Below are 23311 nucleotides of genomic sequence, written 5' to 3' on the forward strand. Positions count from 1 at the left end.
CTGGAGCACTTTTTGAAAGGAGGGGTTTTATGTAGACGATTTTGCACAAGGGGCAGGTTTCTGGCTTCATTTGAAAAATCAGAGAATCTGGTTCGGCTGAACCGAGTCTGCACGTGGCCGCCATACGCTGGCCCCGAGTCACCACTGTCCTCGCCGGTGCCGCTCTGAGTTCCGTTTGTATTTCCCCACAGCAGTTACGCTCTATTTATTTTTGTCACCAGGCTGCACAGTGACTTTTTTTTTTAAGTTTTAGATGAGTAGTCAGCATTTAAGTAATTGAGAATTTTATATAAATATCCACATTTGGGCTTCTTTGAAGAAGGCCTTAGGGCCCCCTGGGACCTCGTTCCTGTGTGGCCGTAATGGCTGGAGCACAGACCGCCCCACAGGTCAGCCCGTTCTGTCCTCGCTGGGCACAGAGGCCTGCGCGGGCCACCCGGGGCCGCAGGGTCCTTCCACCGAAAATCGGTGCGCACCTGTAGTCCGGTGGTTCTCGCAAGTGGACAGTGGGAGATGGAGACCGACGTGCACGCTTCCAGGAGGCGGGCAGAGGGCGCCGTGGAGGTACAACCACCCTGCGTTTAATGTGGAAACAGAGAGCACATGGTCGAAGAATGACGCCAAAGGTGCGGCCAGAGAAGACCGGCCACTTCCCCTGGCCTGACGCCCCCTGCTGGTGCCCTGGGGCCTTTCGCTTGGGGCCTCAGGTGGGGCAGGGAGGTCAGCTCAGCACCAGCCAGCTGGGCTCCGATGGGGGCTGTTGAGGTGTTCTAGGCAGGAGGCAGTGGGGGTACAGAGTGAGGGGAAGGGGTCTGGGACAGTTCTGAAGGAAGAGTTGACAACGGCAGTGCTCCTTACAAACGGGTGACCGAGAGAAGATTCTCAGAGGACTTCCGGTGACAGACCCTGGGGTCCTGGGAGCCCCGTGGGCTCTTCTACAGCAGCCAGGGGCCCGCCCTGGGGGAGGGGATGGGGCTGAGCACTGAGGCAGGTCTGGGCGTGGTGAGCAGGCACACGGCCTTGACGTGCTGGTCTCCTGTCCTCGTCCTCAGGTGCTTAACCTCCCTGTGCCCTGATTTATTAAAGAAGCATAATGAAAAGCCTGGAAGTGATTCCTTGGGAAACACTCTAAATCTGAGTCGTTTCAGCTACTGCCTGTGAGGACAAGGTGGGAACCCGCTGGTGGAGGTGCTTCCTCCAGGCAGGGCCAGCACGAGCCTGGGGAGAGCCGTGGGAAGGGCGGGGCCGGGAGGCGGTCGGGAGCCAAGGGGCGGGGCATCTCGGGGCAGGGAGGAAAGGTCTGGTGGGCAGGGTGGAGCTCAGGCACAGAGGTCACAGAGAGGAGCTCCTGGCTGCTGTTCTCCACAGGGGTGACGGGGGGATTCGCCCTCCAGAGGACTCTCGGCAACGTCTCAAGACATTTTTGTGGTCACAGCTGGGCATGGGGGCTATTGCATCTAGTGGATAAAGGCTAGAGATATTCCTAATGTCCTACAATGCACAGGACACCCCACTGTCCCCCACCCCTGACAACAAAGAATTATCCAGCTCCAAAATGTCAGTAGTACAGAGACTGGGAGACCTCTCTGGAGCCACCAGGCTTTTGGAACCACAAACAGATGTGTGACCGCCCTGTGCCTCAAATTCCTTATCTGGAAAATGGGGATGATAACAGCAACTTCCAAGGACTATTGTCAGGCCTAACAGAGTGAAGATCCACAGAGGGCTTAGCACAGAGGCTTGGAGGACGTTCCCTCTCACTAGAGACCGGGGAAGTGAGGGTGCGGCAGAAGCCATTTGACCTTGGAGCCCAGCACCCAGAAAGGATTTCGTTGGGTGGAAAGGGGCCCAGCAGCCAGCGGTGGAGGACTGTGGAGGTGGGTGCTCGGGAACTGGGGCCCGCAGGCCTGGGCAGCCCTGGGCAAGGGCTGTAGCCATGGAAGGAGGGCCTGCCCACGGGGGTAGCCACGTGGGGGGGACGGGCTTCACGTTCATCTGTGCCGAGTGCCCGGGCCACATCGTAACAAAGCCGGGAATTTTCCACACAAGGGAAACCCCCCGCGGCCTCACCACCTTCACAAATGAGCGATTTTCCATCTTTCCTTCCAAGACCATCCTTTTTTACAAGGTTGTAGTCATCACACACAGTCTCTTTTCTATTGTTCTGTGTCACATGAAACTGTCTCATAAGCATTTCCCATGATGATACATCATTGTTACATTGATCATTTTTTTCCGAAATGAAGATAACCGCGTTGTTTTTTCCGCTGTCCGAGCACTCTGTACTTTCTCTTTCCTCAAATGCAGGTGGTTCCCAAAGTCTGAAGAAGGTTGTGAAAACCCCATTTCCTGTCCCCTTCTTCGGAGACAGCCAGGGTAGCATTTTGCTGACCATCCTTCCAAACAGACCTCTGTGCACTTTTCAGGGTGTTGACCTGTTGAATCTTTCGCGTTAACATGAACATTGCTTAACTGTCGATTCCTTTTCAACCCTGATGCAAAGGTTTTCCGACTGCTGGGGTTGGGCCTGTTGTTTTGGGAAGTGGGGTGGGGGCTGTGGAAGGATGCACATACCAACAAAGGAAGCAGAAAGTTCTGGAAGCTTCTAGGAAAGAGGGACTATTGGGGTATGCTGTGTATTGGTTCCCCGAGGCTGCTGTAGCCACATGCCACTAGCTGGGTGGCTTCAACAACAAATTTATTCTCAGTTCTGAATCTGGAACATGAGGCCAAGGTGCTGGCGCGCCCTGCTCCCTCAGGGATCTGGGGAGGGATCCTTTCTTGCCTCTTCCGGCCCCTCGTGGTTGCCAGCGATCCCCGGTGTTCCTTGGCCTGTAGACATGTCCCTCCGATCTTTACCTCCTGCGTCACGTGCTGTCTGCTTCCTCTGCGTGTCCGTTCCCCACTTCTTATGAACACACCAGTCATTGGATTAGGCCCCTCACTCCAATGTGACCTCATCTTAACTTGGTTAAATCAGCAAAGACTTGCCCCGGCCGATTTGGCTCAGTGGTTGGAGCGTTAGCCCGCTGACCAGAGAGTCCCAGCTTCGGTTCCCGCTAGAAGCACGTACCAAAAACAACAACAACAAAAAAAAAAAACAGCTAAGATCTATTTCCGGTAAGGTCACACTCACAGGTGACAGGGCTGAGGACTTCCACAGATCTTTTTGGGGGACACAATTCAACCCATAACATGTGGTGTCACCAGGTGACGGAAGAGAAGGACGGAGCAGCGAGGACACCTTCCCTGGAACGAAAGGGAAGGAAGAGACCAGGGTACATAGGCTGAGGCTGAGAAGGGGACGAGGAAGCCTGTCCCCTCCCGCAGCTCATGCCTGTGCTTCCCAAAGAGGGCCCGGGGTTCCTCGGGGAGCCCGCTACCCACAGCCCTGTGGGCCTTTCCGCCAGCATCACGCCCTGAGCTGGCCGCTGCGGGTGGGCGCCGCGGGCCTCACGGCAGCATCTTGTCCACTGCCCCCCCCCCAATTCCTCTCAGCCTGGGCTAATTTCTCGCCGCCGTGGGCTGGGGGAGCATCACTGACTCCCCCGGTCCTTCCGTGTGGCCCATCCAAACCCTCCGTCCGCAACATGTGTACAAGTCCCGTGTTCCGCTCTTGCGGCCACACAGGGTCCAGTAGCCGTCAGGAGCACGGAGACCGTGTCAACGCCCTGGTCGCCCCTTTTCCTCAGGACCCCGATTTTGCTGGTTCACCCAGTTCTCTAGGTCTCCTTTTCCCAGATTCGTACAGAGGTCGGATTTTCGGAGGTGGAAGGGTGGAGGAGGACTGTGAGGACCGTGCGGACAGTCTGAGGTCTCCCTGCTGGTGGACACAGATGCCGGACAGTCCGGAGCCTCCCAGGCACAGCTGGGGCAGGTCTGGGCGTGACTGGTCAGCATGTGACCAACGAGCATCATCGTCACCCTTTGTCAACCTGGCTCTTGAGGAACAAGGGACAGATACAGAATGGCAGTCAAGCATCCAAGAACAATGAGGCTTCTCCTTTTTCTTATTATTTTTTTTCTTTATTGATTTTTAGAGAGAGAGGAAGGAGAGGGAGAGAGAGTTAGAAACATCCACGAGAGAGGACATCAATTGGCCGCCTCCTGCCTGCCTCCTACTGGGGATCAGGCCCACAACCTGGGCGTGTGCCCTGGAATCGAACCAGCAACCTCTTGGTGCATGGGTCCATGCTCAACCACCGAGCCACACCAGCCAGGCAAGGCTTCTGCTTATTAACTTCGGTCCCAGGCAAAGCCCAGCCAAGACCTCTTATTGCCATCGCAGGCTTCTGCATATTGGAGGCAATTATACTTCTCCGATGGTCACAAGTCGCTCCGCCTTGGCCCCTGCCTCCGGATGCTGCCTGAGGCACCCAGTAATCTCCCGGTAATGCATCACCTGTCCCGACTGCACCATTTAATTATGGGTTGTCCTTGATTTCCTCTCCAGTGCCGACAGCCATGTCTGAGAAGGACCTGGGGCCAGAAACCCAATAATATAGCTCATAGTAAGTCTAAAGCCTAAATAACAAAGAAACTCAGGTACAACCTGCAGCCAGGATGTGCCAGCCTGTGTGGGGTTGCAGGAGACCTTCTTGCTCAGGCATGAAAGACAGAGGGCTTGGTCCCAGGGGACTGTGGAGACACGGGGCAGGAAGGGCTCGTGAGCACTGTTGGGACTTTGCTACCCAATCTCATCTCTTGCTGTCTTCTGCTCCGGCGGTAACCACGTGTCAAGTTTGCCCCTTCCTCCCAGTATCAGAGCGGTGGTGATGGCAAGCAACAGACCCCGTTCAACTAGTGTAGGCACCAAAGGGACATCAATAGTTCAACTCAGAAGGTAAACATGACTGGCTCCGCAGGATTGGGGGATTCTCCCTCCTTGTCTCGGTTCCCAGTGGCGTTTTCATCATAGACGGGGCCCCTCACCTGTCTCCCAGCACCCAGGAAGGATTCTGATGGCCCAGTTGCATCAGAGATCCTTGGACCAGTTACTGCCCAGGGGGACGTGGTTCTCTGAGCATATGAAACAAACCAGCACAGTCCACTGCACCCCCAAGTACAGGGGACCGTCCATTCAGCTGCAGGTGCCATCCCTCTACCTGGAATACCCTCAAAACCCTGCGCAGGTGACAAATCCTGACTTTTCTTCCAAGACCCAAGCTTTCCGGTACACACTCACCCACCCCCATGCCAGACAGGGTTGAGGACACCTTGGGGCCACCTCAGCACCTGTGCAGGCCCCTGTCATTTCACTTCCTTACTCAGTTCATTTGGCAAATCCTTATCCTCTGGCTTGTGAGTTTCCTGAATGCAGGGGCCACACCCCAGTCATCTCAGGATCTCCAGCCCACGGTCAGCCTGGTGGCCACATCCTTGGATGCCACAGGTCACCTGGCTGGAGTCACTCATTTCTCTGCATTCCTTGTAAATCCTTCGTACCCCAGACGTCAGGAAGGACCCTGTGCATCCTGTGGAGGGATGAAGGGCACAGTTCACACAGCTCCCTGGTTCGCCCTCGTGGAAAGTGTTCATTTTTCACACATTCTCTCTGAGACTCTTACAAGGTCACGGAGTCCAACTGGAATTCCCTGGGGTTAAAACTTTCTTGGTGATGCTAACATACCTCCATGTTTGTGGAACCTGTTACACTGTGAGGCAGCCCCGAGTTATCGGGGCCACCTCGTCTCCTGCCACTTTGGCCATCAGTCTCAGTTCCCTTCTCCAGGACCACAGGGAAAGAGGTCCCTCCCTTCTCCAGTAGGTATCCCACCGTGTTCATTCACTCGTTCATGCATCCATTCATTCCTTCCTACCTACAGTCGTTAACTCCATCACCCACTGGAAAACATCGGTAAGACCCATGTCATCCACGAGAGGCAGGTTTCCTGTCTCCACTGAGCTGACATCTTGAGAGGGGAAAGACAGACAACAAGCAACTAAATAAGAAACCAAGAGAAATACAGCTGTCACAAGAGCTGCGAGTGAAGGAAAATGGGGCACTATGAGGATCGGGGCAAATCTCCACAGAGTGAACAGACAGGTTTCTTTGAAGATGTGAACTTGAACTCAGGAGTGAGTGATGAGAACAAGGTACCACACAGTTTGGGACAGAGCACCCAGGCGAAGGAATTAGAGGAAGGGAGGGTGTCGGTGTGGCTCGAGGGGAGGGGAGGGAAAAGAGAAAGGTAGGAATGAGGATGGAGAGGAGGGCCGGAGCCTGGCAGCCATGGTGAGGAGCTGAGGCTCTGTAATCGGAAAGAGGGTTTTAAGCAGGGAAGTGAGGTATACCTTTGAAAGAGGACTTTGAATATGGAACCTTCAGTAGATTCACCAATCCTTAAAGACACAGAGGAATTGACCACTAATTCTATTTCAGAGAATCAGAAAGATTCTGGTTGAGAGGTGAGTTCTAGAAGTCCTGGAGAGAGCACCATCATACCCGGGACCACATCTGCTGTATCCACAGACTGGACACTCTTGCAAATGGCCTTGCAGGGGCACCCTCTTTTTCTAGAGAGCCAGATCCCCACCTCACAGGCTGTCTCCCTCTCGTGAGTTCTCCACAAACAGCAAAAATACAAGAGTCAGGCCAGCATGAGACCTCACAGTCATCACGGCTTACCCATGGACGCGATCTGAGAAAGGCACCATTAGGGTTCAGCACTACCAGCAGAGAGTGTACCACACACACCGGTGGTGCAGCCGGCTACACACTTGGCTGTGTACAAAACTACACATGATTAAATCAAGCACAGGAGAAAGTGATGCAATGAGGTCACTTCATGCAAGTGAAGGTCAGATTATGAGCCTGGCTGGTGTGGCTCAGTGGTCGAGCATTGACCCATGCACCAGGAGGTCGCTGGTTGGATTCCCCGTCAGGCACATGCCCAGGTTGTGGGCCTGATCTCCCGTAGGGGGCATGCAGGAGGCAGCCAATCGATGTTCTCTCTCATCAATGTTTCCATCTCTCTCTCCCTCTCCCTTCTCTCTCTAAAATCAATAAAGAAAAAAATAATAAGATGTATGAAACTGCTGCTGGAATACTCTTTTACAGCAAACTTTCTTTTTTTTATACATACATAGAAAGAGTGCACTCTAAAATAACAATAAAAGTACAGTAAATACATAAACCAGTTACATAGTTTATTATCATTCTCGTGTTGTATACCGCATGTGCACAATTGTATGTGCTATACTAGTATGTGACTAGTGGTACAGGAGGTTTACTTACACCAGCGTCACACAACCACACAGGTGACACACTGCACTACCACGTCACTAGGCGATGGGGATTGTCAGCTGCATTTTCATCTTACAGGACCACCGTCGGCTATACAGTTTGTTATGGACTGAAATGTCGTCATATGGCCCGTGACTACACTTACTTCTTCCTGTAGCAGAGTGGAGTTACCCCTCATGAGACACCACAGTTTGCTGCCACTGTCTGTGAGGGCAGCCACCCTGCCAAGGAGAAGGGGCGTCTCACCGTGGGCACCGGGCCCCTCAGGATGCACTGAGCATCAAAGCAGAGAGGAAGCAAAGGGGAGGGCTGATAGGTTTGACTCAGTGGGAATGGATACTGTGTTTCCATGTTGTTTTAAGATGCCACAGAGAACAAAGGTAAGCAAGCAGCTGGTGACAATGTTGCCACGTGACAAGCGAAGGGCAGCACCCTAATACATGGAGCTCATGCCAGTGATGAAAGTCAGCCTTATTGTTTCAAATGAGGAAAGATGTGAGCAGACTCGCTGGGAAAAGAAAATGCAAATGGTTAATGAAAGGACTCCAACTTACCAAAATCAGAGACATGCTAATGGAAAATAGCAGTAGGGGGCAGGCTGTCTTTCGCTCGTCAAATAGAAAAGTGTATTTGTAGAAAGTAGGTGCTGGCGGGGTTTTAGTGAGATGGACTCTCTCATGTGCGCCTGGTGACGGACACTTTTTAAAACACGGTACTCCTTGGTTGGAGCATCGTCCAGTACACTGAAAGGTTGTGGGTTTGATTCCAGGTCAGGGCACATACCTAGGTTGCAGTTTCGATCCCTGGTTGGAGCGGAGAGATTGATGTTTCTCTCTCAAATGGATGTTTCTCTCTCTCTCTCTCCATTCCTCTCTCTCTAAAGTCATTTTTTTTTAATCTAAAAGAGGTATTTTTTTGAGTACCTTAAAAAAAGTTTATACCCTTCATCCCAGTAAGCCCACTTCTTCAAATTATCTTAAGGAAGTGGTTTTCAATGATGGCAGTGATTTTTGTGTAAAGACGTACATGTGTAAAAGATTGGGGTAGCCCACTTGGTGATAGTAGATGATTGGTTGACTTAATTATGAGATATGCATTCGGTGGGATATTGGGAGCCATTAGAAATAATAGTTTCAAAGATATTTTGAGCATAGGGGAAGTGTTAACACTATATTATGTGAAAAAGAACAACATAATAGAAAGCATGACATCAATCATGAGTATGATGCATACTGTGTACATGAAAGATACGTAGCTGGGTTGTAATGGACATACAAAGAAACGTGTAGAATGGTCATTAGGGATTTTCTGAGTTGAGAATTATAGGTAATTTGCTGACTTCTTTGTGTTATCCAAGTGTTTTTTTTTTTCCTTTTGCCAAATGAACCTGTATTACTGTTCAAATCAGATAAAGGCGGACAATGGTTATATTTTAAGTCAGTGTTCCCTGTTGTCCCTGCTAGAGACACACACCTGCCCCTTCTTCTCTGTGGACTGGGGCACAAAAGGCAGGAACGCGGAAGGAGGTGTTGGCTCTGCCCGGTGACCTGGGGCACACCACTGCCTTGCTACAGGCCTCAGTTTCCCCATATGTAAAATATGCTGGGGACCGGTTCCATTCACAGAATGCAGTAAGGACATAGGCATAATAATTCCAAGCATCAACCCCACACCTAACCCTAAACCGCAGAAGGACATGATTGACTGTTACCATGAGCATTGTGTCAGCCATACCAGCGACATCACAGTCCTCATGGCCACCTGGGGATGAGTTGCAACTTAGCCAGGGAGACCCTGGCCATTTCCTTTGGGGATGAGATGTTCATGCATATCATTCATTCCTTCAACACGTACTTATTATGCCCATGTTGCTGTGTGTCAGGCCATGGGGTGTGCAGTGATGTCCTGGAGTGTGCAGAGAGGCCCTGTGGTATGCAGTGACACCCTGGGGTGTGCAGAGAGGCCCTGGGTGTGCAGAGAGGCCATGCGTGTGCAGAGAGGCCCTGGGTGTGCAGAGAGGCCATGCGTGTGCAGAGAGGCCCTGGGTGTGCAGTGAGGCCCTGGGGTGTGCAGAGAGGCCCTGGGTGTGCAGAGAGGCCCTGTGTGTGTGGTGACGCCCTGAGGTGTGCAGAGAGGCCCTGGGTGTGCAGAGAGGCCCTGGGTGTGCAGAGAGGCCCTGGGTGTGCAGAGAGGCCCTGAGGTGTGCAGAGAGGCCCTGGGTGTGCAGACAGGCCCTGGGGTGTGCAGAGAGGCCCTGGGTGTGCAGTGACGCCCTGAGGTGTGCAGAGAGGCCCTGGGTGTGCAGACAGGCCCTGGGGTGTGCAGAGAGGCCCTGGGTGTGCAGTGAGGCCCTGGGGTGTACAGAGAGGCCCTGGGTGTGCAGTGACGCCCTGAGGTGTGCAGAGAGGCCCTGGGTGTGCAGAGAGGCCCTGTGGTGTGCAGTGATGCCCTGGGGTGTACAGAGAGGCCCTGGGTGTGCAGTGATGCCCTGAGGTGTGCAGAGAGGCCCTGGGTGTGCAGTGAGGCCCTGGGGTGTGCAGAGAGGCCCTGGGTGTGCAGAGAGGCCCTGGGTGTGCAGTGACACCCTGGGGTGTACAGAGAGGCCCTGGGTGTGCAGTGATGCCCTGAGGTGTGCAGAGAGGCCCTGGGTGTGCAGTGAGGCCCTGGGGTGTGCAGAGAGGCCCTGGGTGTGCAGAGAGGCCCTGTGTGTGTGGTGACGCCCTGAGGTGTGCAGAGAGGCCCTGGGTGTGCAGAGAGGACCTGGGTGTGCAGTGAGGCTCTGTGTGTGCAGAGAGGCCCTGGGTGTGCAGAGAGGCCCTGAGGTGTGCAGAGAGGCCCTGGGTGTGCAGACAGGCCCTGGGGTGCGCAGAGAGGCCCTGAGTGTGCAGAGAGGCCCTGGGGTGTGCAGAGAGGCCCTGGGTGTGCAGAGAGGCCCTGGGGTGTGCAGAGAGGCCCTGTGTGTGTGGTGATGCTCTGAGGTGTGCAGAGAGGCCCTGGGGTGTACAGAGAAGCCCTGGGTGTGCAGAGAGGCCCTGGGGTGTGCAGTGACACCCTGGGGTGTGCAGAGAGGCCCTGGGTGTGCAGAGAGGCCCTGGGGTGTGCAGAGAGGCCCTGGGTGTGCAGACAGGCCCTGGGGTGTGCAGAGAGGCCCTCGGTGTGCAGAGAGGCCCTGGGGTGTGCAGAGAGGCCCTGGGTGTGCAGAGAGGCCCTGGGGTGTGCAGAGAGGCCCTGTGTGTGTGGTGATGCTCTGAGGTGTGCAGAGAGACCCTGGGGTGTACAGAGAAGCCCTGGGTGTGCAGAGAGGCCCTGGGGTGTGCAGTGACACCCTGGGGTGTGCAGAGAGGCCCTGGGTGTGCAGTGACGCCCTGAGGTGTGCAGAGAGGCCCTGGGTGTGCAGTGAGGCCCTGGGGTGTGCAGAGAGGCCCTGGGTGTGCAGAGAGGCCCTGTGTGTGTGGTGACGCCCTGAGGTGTGCAGAGAGGCCCTGGGTGTGCAGAGAGGCCCTGGGTGTGCAGTGAGGCTCTGTGTGTGCAGAGAGGCCCTGGGTGTGCAGAGAGGCCCTGAGGTGTGCAGAGAGGCCCTGGGTGTGCAGTGATGCCCTGAGGTGTGCAGAGAGGCCCTGGGTGTGCAGTGAGGCCCTGGGGTGTGCAGAGAGGCCCTGGGTGTGCAGAGAGGCCCTGGGTGTGCAGTGACACCCTGGGGTGTACAGAGAGGCCCTGGGTGTGCAGTGACGCCCTGAGGTGTGCAGAGAGGCCCTGGGTGTGCAGTGAGGCCCTGGGGTGTGCAGAGAGGCCCTGGGTGTGCAGAGAGGCCCTGTGTGTGTGGTGACGCCCTGAGGTGTGCAGAGAGGCCCTGGGTGTGCAGAGAGGCCCTGGGTGTGCAGTGAGGCTCTGTGTGTGCAGAGAGGCCCTGGGTGTGCAGAGAGGCCCTGAGGTGTGCAGAGAGGCCCTGGGTGTGCAGACAGGCCCTGGGGTGCGCAGAGAGGCCCTGAGTGTGCAGACAGGCCCTGGGGTGTGCAGAGAGGCCCTGGGTGTGCAGAGAGGCCCTGGGGTGTGCAGAGAGGCCCTGTGTGTGTGGTGATGCTCTGAGGTGTGCAGAGAGGCCCTGGGGTGTACAGAGAAGCCCTGGGTGTGCAGAGAGGCCCTGGGGTGTGCAGTGACACCCTGGGGTGTGCAGAGAGGCCCTGGGTGTGCAGAGAGGCCCTGGGGTGTGCAGAGAGGCCCTGGGTGTGCACACAGGCCCTGGGGTGTGCAGAGAGGCCCTGGGTGTGCAGAGAGGCCTGGGGTGTGCAGAGAGGCCCTGGGTGTGCAGAGAGGCCCTGGGGTGTGCAGAGAGGCCCTGTGTGTGTGGTGATGCTCTGAGGTGTGCAGAGAGACCCTGGGGTGTACAGAGAAGCCCTGGGTGTGCAGAGAGGCCCTGGGGTGTGCAGTGACACCCTGGGGTGTGCAGAGAGGCCCTGGGTGTGCAGTGACGCCCTGAGGTGTGCAGAGAGGCCCTGGGTGTGCAGTGAGGCCCTGGGGTGTGCAGAGAGGCCCTGGGTGTGCAGAGAGGCCCTGGGTGTGCAGTGATGCCCTGAGGTGTGCAGAGAGGCCCTGGGTGTGCAGAGAGGCCCTGGGTGTGCAGAGAGGCCCTGGGGTGTGCAGAGAGGCCCTGGGTGTGCAGAGAGGCCCTGGGGTGTGCAGAGAGGCCCTGTGTGTGTGGTGATGCTCTGAGGTGTGCAGAGAGACCCTGGGGTGTACAGAGAAGCCCTGGGTGTGCAGAGAGGCCTGGGGTGTGCAGTGACACCCTGGGGTGTGCAGAGAGGCCCTGGGTGTGCAGTGACGCCCTGAGGTGTGCAGAGAGGCCCTGGGTGTGCAGTGAGGCCCTGGGGTGTGCAGAGAGGCCCTGGGTGTGCAGAGAGGCCCTGTGTGTGTGGTGACGCCCTGAGGTGTGCAGAGAGGCCCTGGGTGTGCAGAGAGGCCCTGGGTGTGCAGTGAGGCTCTGTGTGTGCAGAGAGGCCCTGGGTGTGCAGAGAGGCCCTGAGGTGTGCAGAGAGGCCCTGGGTGTGCAGACAGGCCCTGGGGTGCGCAGAGAGGCCCTGAGTGTGCAGAGAGGCCCTGGGGTGTGCAGAGAGGCCCTGTGTGTGTGGTGATGCTCTGAGGTGTGCAGAGAGGCCCTGCGGTGTACAGAGAAGCCCTGGGTGTGCAGAGAGGCCCTGGGGTGTGCAGTGACACCCTGGGGTGTGCAGAGAGGCCCTGGGTGTGCAGAGAGGCCCTGGGGTGTGCAGAGAGGCCCTGGGTGTGCAGACAGGCCCTGGGGTGTGCAGAGAGGCCCTGCGTGTGCAGAGAGGCCCTGGGGTGTGCAGAGAGGCCCTGGGTGTGCAGAGAGGCCCTGGGGTGTGCAGAGAGGCCCTGTGTGTGTGGTGATGCTCTGAGGTGTGCAGAGAGACCCTGGGGTGTACAGAGAAGCCCTGGGTGTGCAGAGAGGCCTGGGGTGTGCAGTGACACCCTGGGGTGTGCAGAGAGGCCCTGGGTGTGCAGAGAGGCCCTGGGGTGTGTAGAGAGGCCCTGGGTGTGCAGAGAGGCCCTGGGGTGTGCAGAGAGGCCCTGGGGTGTGCAGAGAGGCCCTGGGTGTGCAGTGAGGCCCTGTGGTGTGCAGAGAGGCCCTGGGTGTGCAGAGAGGCCCTGGGGTGTGCAGTGAGGCCCTGGGGTGTTCAGAGAGGCCCTGTGTGTGTGGTGACTCCCTGAGGTGTACAGAGAGGCCCTGGGGTGTACAGAGAGGCCCTGGGGTGCTCAGAGAGGCCCTGCGTGTGCAGTAAGGTCCTGGGGTGCACAGAGAAACCCTGGGGTGTGCAGAGAGGCCCCAACTCACAACAGTCTAAGAGGCGTCTGCACCTGTGGCACATTCTTTCCTCTGTCTCCAGTGGGGACAAGTCTGTTCCCTGTGACAGTTACGTTAATTTACCTTTGAATTGTTTTAAAGAGACAACTGATTTGAAACGAGGTGCCTGAGCCCGGAGGAGCTAAGGGGCCGTGCCATTCTGAGTGCACACCCCCTCCGGGGAGGCTGTGCAGTGGAGGGGAAGGGCATGGACTTGGGGCCAGGTGACCTGAGTTCAAACACGGCTCTCCCGCTCCCCAGCTTTGTAACTTGGGGAGATTTGTAACTTCTCTGAGCTGCAGTGCTCCCATCTACAAAATGGGGAGGTGGTCCCCACCTTATCCGGTCGCTGTGAGCACTACTCAGGATTGTATCTGCAGAGGGACTAAGCATGAACCTGGCCGTCACATTCATACCCTTGTTTCCTGGGCTGGAACAAGACACACTCGCAATTCACAGGAGGGAGGCCGCGCTGCAGGGTGGGGGAGAACCGGCCGCGAGGCCACACACCTGCCCTGCCACCTGCAGAGAAACAGCCCAAAAGGAGCAGAAGAAGGCGGGCGTTTTCAGCCACTGTACTTGGTGTTTGCCCCTGAGCCTCCTCATCCACACCCCACCCCTCCCCATTCGGAACTGAGGGCTCCAGGGCTGTGCTCTCGGCAGGCGTGGCCGACGCTGGGTGTCCCCTAAGTGCACACGTGGTAACACTGCTGTCGGCCCCTCTCTCGGCAGGTCCTTCAAGCCCGACTTCCTCCTGGTCCGCCAGCACGCCTACAGCATGGCCCTGGGCGAAGACCACCGCAGCCTGCTCATCGGCCTCCAGTACGGGGGGCTGCCCGCCGTCAACTCCCTCTACTCCGTCTACAACTTCTGCAGCAAGCCCTGGGTGGTAGGTGGCGGCCAGGCTGACCGGGCGAGGTGGGGGTGGCGGGAGGTCCTCCCAGGCCTGACATGGGCCCATTCCCCAGCATGGAGACGCAGAAGTGAAAAGAGTCTTTTTTAAGCAACTGAAGCAGCAGCTTGGATTCCAGTCCCCTTCTTGTGATTATTGCCTAACAAGTATCATGTAACACATCCTATAATACAGAGGCATCTTCTGATAACATGAGTAGTAAGAGAGAGGGTGGTACTGTTCTTATACTCTGTCGTGTCGCTGTGATTGACATAGGCCTGTTTACTGAGCACTTAGTAAGTGCCCAAACACTGCGCTGTCTGGTGTTCAATCTGTCACCATCATGTGACATGGGCTTAGCTTTAGAAGAGTTAAGGAACCCCCCCAGAGTCGAGGGGTGAAACCAGAACTTGGAGTCCCCTTTCTAACCCCCAAGACCCGATTCCCCCTGTGTTTTATTCATTACTTCATTCATTCACTTGACGTATTTGAGTCTCTGTTTAAATGTTACCTGTAAGAGAGGCTTTTTCTAAAATACCACCCGTCCAGTCCCCCAAATACTCTTAAAGCCCTTGAACATGCTGCATGTTCAAGCCTTACTACGACCCCGTGAGGCTGGATAACGTGTTTTCTCCATGTACAAACAAGAGCCCTGAAGCCCTGACACCTGCCGTGACTCCCAGGTTGCACAGATAGTAAGAGGCGGAGCGAGAATGCGAACCCGGGTTGGGTACCGTACACTCCTCTGCCATATGCCTCTCTAAACGAAAGGCACCGCGGGCAGGGACACGGCGTGACGTCAGCAGGTTGTGCTCGTGTGACATGCTGAGGGTGTAGGGGGCGCTCATGAAAAGGCATCGAGCTGAACTCAGGGGGCCTGGCAGGAAGGAAGGGGTTGATGCAGCCAGATGATGGAGAGGGCAGATGTCCAGCTGAGGACGGGGCCTCACCCCACAGGCAGAGCGCACTGACCGACGTTCTCTCCTCTTCTGACCTAGTTTTCTCAGCTCATTAAGATCTTCCATTCCCTGGGTCCTGAGAAGTTCCCGCTTGTGGAGCAGACATTTTTCCCCAACCATAAGCCAATGGTGAGTGCCCTTTACTACTGTTTATTCGTGTGATCTGGAGCCAACACATGTTTGCGTTCTCCGTCCATCCGAATGGAGGGGGTGGGCTCAGGGGCTGCTAAGGAAGCACCGTGATGCCTCATGGGAATGCCCGGCTCTCCTGAGGAAAGAGGCGTCTCTCCAGGTGACATTGTAGGGAGGACACATGAGAGGTGGACAGAATTCCTTGGGACATCAGGAATTTTCAGCTAACAAGGGCACAACTTGAACTAGCATGTTGGAGCCAGAGGCTGATCACAAGGGTAAAGATGTTTCAGAGGCGGGATGTTATTTGATGTGCGCCTACGCTGGGCTTGGTTTCCTCTCTCTGTTAATAAAAGCAGTAATGTTTGATTTGCATCGATTGTTGGAGGGCGGTTCCCTTGTGTGCCCTTCACATGCCAACTTTTGGATAGATCTGTGGCAGTCTCTGGGAAGTGGCTGGAGCTGAACTTGGACAGCTGGCTGGGAGAGGTTACTGTCTTTTTGACTGGGGCGGTGAGCTCTCCCCCGCTAGGAGAAGTGGGTGTGAGAGTCCTGAGCAGCTGGAAACTGCCCGTGACATGCCTGCTCGCATGGCAGGTGGTCTCCTTAAACTGGTCAGAGGAATGCAGGGCTGCAGCCCCGCACTGGGGAACAGGGTAGTTAATAGGGTATCCATCGTACCCGCTCGAGACAGTGCCTGTTTGTTGAATTCCAAGCTCAGGCTGCTGAGCTGGACAGTCCTATCAGAGACACTGATGGTCGGACTGCAGGCTCCAGGTGGGAGCACTCGAACCGGATGGAGAGGTTTTCCACTGATCATCCTTCCCTGATGTATCTGATCCAGTGAGAGCTGTAGCATGCAGGAGGAGCTGGTTGGAATAAGAAGGGCAGGGAACCGCATATTCCAGCAGAGCAGGAGCGTAGTGGAGATCGGGGTTTATCATCAACCAGCCCGAGCTCGAATCCTCGTTCCGCCTGCCTACTAGATTTTGAGCAATTCATGAGCCTCAGCTTCCCGTCGCTGGAAACATGGAGGAGAGCAGAGCGATCTCTCCGGGCTGCTGACAGTTAATGGCATCATCATAGATATAATGCTATAGATAAAGGGTATAGAGCGCTGTGCCTGGCCTCTGGTAGGTGTGCAAAGTAGAGCGGCTTTAAAATGTGAGCAAACTACACCCTGGATCATTGTCAACAATGGGGTGACGCCTGGTGCACTGAGGGTGACAGGCAGCTCTGAGCTCTGGGAGGGCTTGGCCATCTGCAGGGAGGCCCACGGGTCCCTGGCATTGCCCACGAGGCTGCGCACACTCAGAATCTCGGCAGGCATTTGGCATCAAGGACCATTCTCTGCTGCCATCCCCTCCCCATTCCACCTGGATTCTTAGGAAGAGAACAGGAAGGCCCAGCCAGGGCCCCAGTCTGGGAGTAAGAGTACCGCTCAGGTAATTCGACAGAGATCCAGATTCCGTAGAACTAGGGAGAACTCTGGCCATGCAAGCAGGGAGCAAGGTCAGGGCTGGATTGGCAACCAGGAGGAAATCTAAGATGCCGCTCCTGACGGGCTCCCTGCCTGGGACCGGAGCGGGCCCAAGCTGCGGAAGCCAGTGGGGCAGGAGTGTGTGCGGGCCTGGGGTCAGGACAGGAGCCGCTTCCAAGGCCCCCTGCCATCCGCATCACCCCGTCGGCGGTCAGGGCACAACGAGGCAAGAGGCTGCAGGTGTGTGATAGAAATAAAACCACTTTACTGTTTAGAATCAAGGACACACTATAAAAAGTGAACATTATGCAACATTACAAGACAATATACATTCACGGAATATAAAATTCATAAATAACATGGAGGAAAACTGTAAACAGTGCTACAAAATTTAGCAACAAATACATTCCTTCTGGACAGGGTTTTCTCTGGTTGGTGTCTCTCCATCACTTCTGGGTCTCAGGACAGCGGACTGGCGGAGGGGGAGGCGGGGTGTGGAGAATCGACGAGGCCCCTCCCCTCAGAGCGTGAACCGGTCTCTAAGCTCTTCCCCTCCTGTACCTCCCTGGAGCCATTTAGGAGGCTGTTGAAGTCTGTCTCTCCTACCCATCCCCATTTGGTTTTGCTTTTGCCCTCAACTGTTTTAGTGATATTTTGACTTTGGGCGGCCGGGAGCCAAACACTTGGGTGTGATCGTAGGGTGATCCATATTGGCCATCATCAAACACAGGGTGACGGGCCGGGGCAGGGAAGGTATGGTCTCCCTCGGCGTCTGAGACACAGCTGCCCCTATACACCTTTTATTTCTTGAATTGCTCAAGAACCATGGTCTGAAAAATGGTGCTCGTGGGCTGTAGCTTGACCATGGTTCAGGCCTGGGGCTGGTGAAGGTAGAGGACGGGCGTCTCCCAGTATTATCCAGTCTGCCTGATGGCGCACTGGGCTGATAGGCAGAGCCTGGGGGGCTTCCTGGAGAGGGAGGCGGAAGACATGGCCAAGGGTCGCCAAGAGATCTTGGAACTGTAGTTCTCATGGCTTGGGATTTTTAAAACTCGTGGCTTCCCAATTGGACGGGCAAAGGGACTGGAGGGGAAGGAATGGGAATGACCCGCAGACTGCCCCGGGCCAGACAACGCGGAGCAGGGGGCGGACGGACGCCGCTTTCCCTGCCCCCTGCCTCCTCCGGAACAGAGGCGGCTGGAGGAGGCCCCGGGGCTAGTCCCCCTTCTGGCTTCCCCCTCTCGCCAGGCCAGCTGCCTGCACAACGGAGGTGCTCACCCTTCATTCCACCGTAGAATTTGATTCAGGAAAATGGTGCATGTGGGTTTCATTTTTTTTCTTTTAAACACAATGTACACATATTACAGCCTACATATGACACAAGATTTAGCGAAATAAAACGTTCACAATATGATTGAAATACAGAAGTGCCTCAGCTACATAAATGACTTTAAATTATACAGTAAGTGAACAGGTGAAATAAACAAAGCTATAGCTTGTAGAAAGCTCAACAACCGCCCTCTGACCACGTCCCTTTGCAAAGGCCCCTTCTTTGCCCGGGACCTGCGGTTCTCACCAGGGCCTGGCAGATGGGCCCGTGGTTTCGCCAGCTTGTCTACAGGGAAACTTCAGGTGACTCGTGCTCAGGCCTCATCCCAAATCCCTGCGGTGTGAAGGGGGGTAACCCCTCCAGGGACCAAGAATGGTCAGATGCCCCATGGAGGAGAGAGAGGCTGATGTCCGGCTGTGGGAGGGCACTGGTACAGGTCGGATCAGGGGGTTCCACCTTGTAAGACTTTGAGGTTGAAATAAAATCTTAAAAACACCCAGTCTGGGGCTTACCCCTTAACAGCCCCTGGCCTGCTGCCCTCAGCTCCTCCCACTCACGCTGCCCCTTCGAGCCGGCAAAGCTTCCCGTTTCCCGCCTGCCAAACGTCATGACCACAGGGAGAGAGGTACAAGGTAATGGAATCGATCCTAAAGAAACCGGATGCCTGTACTGTCTTCCCACTCTGGGGTTTTGCCAAACACCCTCCTGGGCATTTGTGTGTGCGTGCGAGACATCCCCACGGTGTGTCTGCTGCTGTCTGCTCTCCTGTTTCAACTGGCAGCTCTGTTTCCTAAAGCGGAATGAACTGAAGATACAGATACTAATAGAGGATAAATACCCATCATCTGGAAAAAGAGAGCAATCATGTTAAATGTCAACATCCTACCACCCCCCGTTCTGAAATATACATTATCGCTACTCTCAGCATCTCATGTTCAGCACTAAAACTTCAAATCACTTTATTTAATTGGAGAACTTATATTATAGTTTTCTTTTACAAAAAAAAACACACACACACAACAAAAAACCCTACAGCTGATTGCAGAGTCAGGCTTCCCCAGGGACCACCCAATTTAATCCATGAGGTGAGGACCTCAGGAGGTGGCATTACCCACAGGTGAGCTAGAGAAAGACAAGCAAGCTGTCCCCAAGCCCAGGAAAGGTGGCCACCTCACCTGGGAAGGACACTGCAGCTTCCCCTTCTGTGCTCAGGCCCGAGACCCACACTGACTCATCTCCCACCTGAGCCCAGCCAGTAAGACCAATTCAACGAAGGCCCCAAACATGAAGCAGGAGACAAGGAGCGGGACGGAGGTCAGGTGACCCCAGTGAGAGGGATGCTGAGGGTGTTCAGAATCTCAAATTTTAATTAACATGAAAAAAAAAAGTCAACTTGGAATGTCACGATTTTCTTCAAACAAGCAACAACAACAAAATAGAAGAGATTAAACTATTGGTGTATTTAACAGCATTGAACAGAATTCTGTGTCCTGTAAAAAGTTCAGCCATGTCCCCGTGTGGGTATATGCAAATGTGTATCCCCGTAGGTGTGCTAAATGCGATTCTGGAAATAGTGTTCTCTACCCGAGTCTACGTGGCTATAGCTGTGGAGAGTGTATGGTGTGTGTATTTCTCCAATTTACTTAAGGGCAAAGAGCTCCTGGCCAAATCTACCAATGAGTTTTCCAGGAGGAAATCTGGGGGGAGGCGGGGAGACGGAAGACATTCATCTCAGTCTTTCACCTGAGCTGTTTACAAGGCAGGCCAATTGCCTCCTGACCTCAGGCAGATGTTTTAAGTCTTCACTGACTAGAAAAGTTCTATTTTATGGCCTGGCTGGCTGCTCTAGATTCAGACATCTGGTCAACCCGAGTATCGCTGGGCTGGGGGAACTGTGTATCCTGCATTGTCTCAGACCCTCTTTTACAGTTTCTTCCTTCCCCTTCCCACTCTTACATGAGAGAGACCCAGACAGCCAGCCTGGATGGGACATGCCATAGCATCTCCTCAGTGTGCACCATCTCCCACCTACCTTGAGTCTCTCTGCTACCCTCGACTGGTCCTCACACGGCCAACCTCTCAGCACTGTCCTTCCCTGTGTCCTTCCTGTGCTGGGGTGGAGGAGAAGGGCAAAGGGAGGAGGGTCTGGGGGGTGCGGAGGTGGGGCAGAAGAATGCGGCATAGGTATGACATGCCCAAAGAGGGCAGTTTTTTGATTTTTGTTTTCCTAAAAAAATATAGATTATGTCATCACGAAGAAGAGGAGTGTACATTCCTCGTTCTCTCTGGCATGGCACCAGAAATTCCCGGGGGGAAATGGGTGATGTCAAAACCAAAAAGAAGGGGTAAGGTAGGGCCAGGAGGATGTCTCCAAATAAACTCCACATGACAGTACAGACTTTTCCTTAAGTGTTCGAAGTGCTAAATTTGCGAGAAAACAGGCACTAATTTCATTGTCATCATTTGGGAAGAGTTAGTGTCCAAGGGGAGCTCAGCGGGAAGGGAGGGAGGTGAAATGGGGCAGGGTCTGGTGCTCAGGGGTCGGTGGCGTTGATGATGCTTTTGTCCGGGGGGGCCCATCCTCGGTACCAGCTGCAGTAACCCCCCTTCTGCCGGATGCAGGCGTAGTGTTTGGACTGGTAGCCAGGGTAGCCGAAGTTCGAGAGCATGTCGGTCCAGAGACACTCATTCTTGGAGCTCGCGAAGCAAGGCAGGTAGTAGCAGGACTTGATCTGCAATTAGAAAACAGCCATTGGTTGGTAGACTCTGCCATGGGGGACCCAGGCCTCACGCTTGCCCGAGTCTGGACTCGGAACCAGGGACCACTGCAGGCGGAGCCCGGCTACATCAGTCCCTCAGTGAAAAGAATGTAAATAATACTCGCTGACACTTACTGAGCACCTACTGTGTGCCAGGCATTCTGCTAAGTGCTGCTACATTATTCTCTTTAATTCTCTTAACAGACACATCTCCCTTTGCAGACAAGGAAATAGAGACCCAGAGAGGTTAACTGCACAGCCAGGTCACACAGCTGGAAAGTGGTAGAATTAGACCTTTGAGAGAGCTTCTCCCTCTCAAACAGTAACAAGCAAGGATGAGCAATTGAGGAATTAGAGAGATTAAAAGCATACACTTTGGAGTCCAGCTGCCCTAGGCTGGAAGTCGGACTTAAGGAGCTGTGTGACCTAGGGCTAGTTGCTTAAGGTCTCTGAGCCTCTATTTCCTCATCTACAAAATGGGGATGATAGTAATAGAAACTGCAGAGCTGTGGTGAGCATCAAGTGAGAGAACAGCCCAGCGTCCTCCTGCAGTAGGAGGCTGTGTGCCTGGGCCCGGGAGTTGGGCCTGGCTGGAGTCACCCTCTGTAGCATGTGCCATCCGTGGTCCTGAGCCACCTCTCCCACCCGCGGTGGGGCGACAAGTCAGCTGTGAGCCCACTTGGGACTACTTGGCAGGACCTGTCAGTGTAAGGACCCTGTACTTGCCACCAACTTGAGCCGTGGGAGGGGCTAGGGATGCTGAAGAGCCCCCGCCCGAGTCCCAGCAGCTGCCAAGTGAGCAGCGCCAGGCAGATTACAGCAGAAAGGCACCTTCTCTGCTGCTCAGCCCGGGCAGCATTCCTCACCCCCTGCTCAGACCTGCCCTCTGCCCCGGCCCCTCCCTCCCTCCCTCCCAGCACGAGGCCCCGCGCCCAGCACAGCAGGAGCTGGTATTTCTGGGGCTGTGAGCCAGCACCCCCCACCTGTTCATCCGTGGGCTTACCTTGCAGTTACAACCCAGGTGATAGCGATAGTTCAGCCCCTTGCGCTGGGAGATGGTGAGCTGGTCCCACCGCTCCACAAAGTTGCACAGTCCTATGTACACCTTCCCATCGTAGATACGGCCTGGGGGAGGGAGTGGACAGAAAAGGGAACTCGTTTTCCGGAGCCCAGCCAGAAGGGGAAGCATCCGCACCTGCTGAGTCCCCACCTCAGGCCAGGTACTGTGCTAAGTACATTTTGGTCCTGAGACTTCATTTCAGCCTCCCCTACACCTTTGAAGATGAACTGTAGCCCCACTCTCCAGATGGGAAAACGGACTCCGAGCAGCTCAGTGATTGGCAGGAGTCTCAATGAGACTCCTGGGACGGGAGACCAAGTCTTCGCTTCCCACCTCAACAGTTTGGAGCTTTGGTTTTGTTATTTCCTTTCCTACACTGACTGCCTAAAGGGGGTGACTTTCTTTTAAGACCCAGTAGGTTGACTGCGAGGTGGTGAGGGACAGGCATGGGTGTTCCCTTTTCACTTAAAGTAATGCCGAGGAGCTGCAAAATTAGATGTCCCCCGCGGGGTCAGGGGCAGCTGAGACTGAAACCCAGGCTCCGCGCAGGGGCCTCACGCTCCCACCACCGGCCACACTCAGCCCGGACACCCCTGACAGTGCACTGGGCGCGGCAACGTCCTTGGACACCGCGGGTCACCCTCTCCTGGTCCTTCCGAAGCGAAGGAACAGCGGGTCGTGGCCGTTACCTGTCAGCAGGTACTGGTACTTGTTGACCTCCAGCTTAACGCCGCAGAGACTTTCGGAAGCTTCCGTGTGGATGTACTGCACGTGGGGCATCTTGCTGAAGCCTCGGTACATCTGCGGGCAGGAGGGACGTCATGAGCGGAGGGCCGGGACAGAAAGCACACTGGTGTCTGTCTGTGGGAATCTGAGTCCCCTACTCCGCCACCGTGCGGCCGATCACCAACCCGCCGCCCCAGGTCCTTCGCTCCAGATGAGGCCACCTGGACTCCTGACTGAGCCATCTGTCATCGGTGGCTGCCCAGAGAAACCTTCCTGTCCAGCCAGTCACACCGCCCACACGGTTCTCCCCCAGAGACACACTCTCCTCAAAGATGGATTTGCTGGGAAAGGGGTCCCGCCCGCTTCCCCGGCCCCAGGACCTGCGCGGCATTCTCCCGACAGCTTTGTGGCATTGTCCAGTGTATAAAGCAGCCTCACGGTCCCCTCACTGCATCCTCACAGGAACCCGAGGAGGCAGGGATTACTGCACCCATTTCACAGATGAGGACTCTGAGAAATTCTGTTTGGCTGGCAAAGGCTCACCTCTGACCGTGCAATGAAAGCATCGGGCCCTTTACCCCAGACAAGGCACACGAGCGTGTCCAAAACTCCCTGGACACTTTGTAACGATGAAATTGCTGACAGTCGAGCACCTTTCTCTACAACATAACCTAATACAGTAGTTCTCGTCTGGAGGCAACTGTATCCCCATCCCAGGAGACATCTGGCAATGTCTGGAGACATGTCTGCTTGTCACAACTGGGAGGTGGGGTGGAGGGTTGCTTCTGGTGGACAGAGGCCAGAGAGGCTGCTAAATGTCCTGGGACGCACGAGACAGCCACCACAGCAAAGAATTATCTGGCCCCAAAT

At 55.2% G+C, this 23311-nt stretch overlaps 2 protein-coding genes across 3 annotated transcripts in view; one reads left to right on the top strand and one right to left on the bottom strand.

Moving 5' to 3' along the window:
- SYN3 (synapsin III) overlaps positions 1-23311 on the top strand; it is a 413377-nt gene that overhangs the window by 119080 nt on the left and 270986 nt on the right. For both annotated transcript variants that reach the window (XM_036251978.1, XM_036251979.1), the window contains exons 5-6: positions 13836-13992; positions 14994-15083. In XM_036251978.1, the coding sequence (XP_036107871.1) occupies positions 13836-13992; positions 14994-15083 (247 nt within the window). The remainder of the gene's footprint in view (positions 1-13835; positions 13993-14993; positions 15084-23311) is intronic.
- TIMP3 (TIMP metallopeptidase inhibitor 3) overlaps positions 19244-23311 on the bottom strand; it is a 50807-nt gene continuing 46739 nt past the window's right edge. The window contains exons 3-5 of the mRNA XM_036251980.1: positions 22405-22516; positions 21659-21780; positions 19244-20628 (exon numbers count right to left, since the gene is read on the bottom strand). Of these exons, the coding sequence (XP_036107873.1) occupies positions 20431-20628; positions 21659-21780; positions 22405-22516 (432 nt within the window). The 3' untranslated portion in view covers positions 19244-20430. The remainder of the gene's footprint in view (positions 20629-21658; positions 21781-22404; positions 22517-23311) is intronic.

The sequence above is a fragment of the Molossus molossus genome, unplaced genomic scaffold (genome assembly GCF_014108415.1).
Source record: "Molossus molossus isolate mMolMol1 unplaced genomic scaffold, mMolMol1.p scaffold_m16_p_10, whole genome shotgun sequence".
Lineage (NCBI taxonomy): Eukaryota > Metazoa > Chordata > Mammalia > Chiroptera > Molossidae > Molossus > Molossus molossus.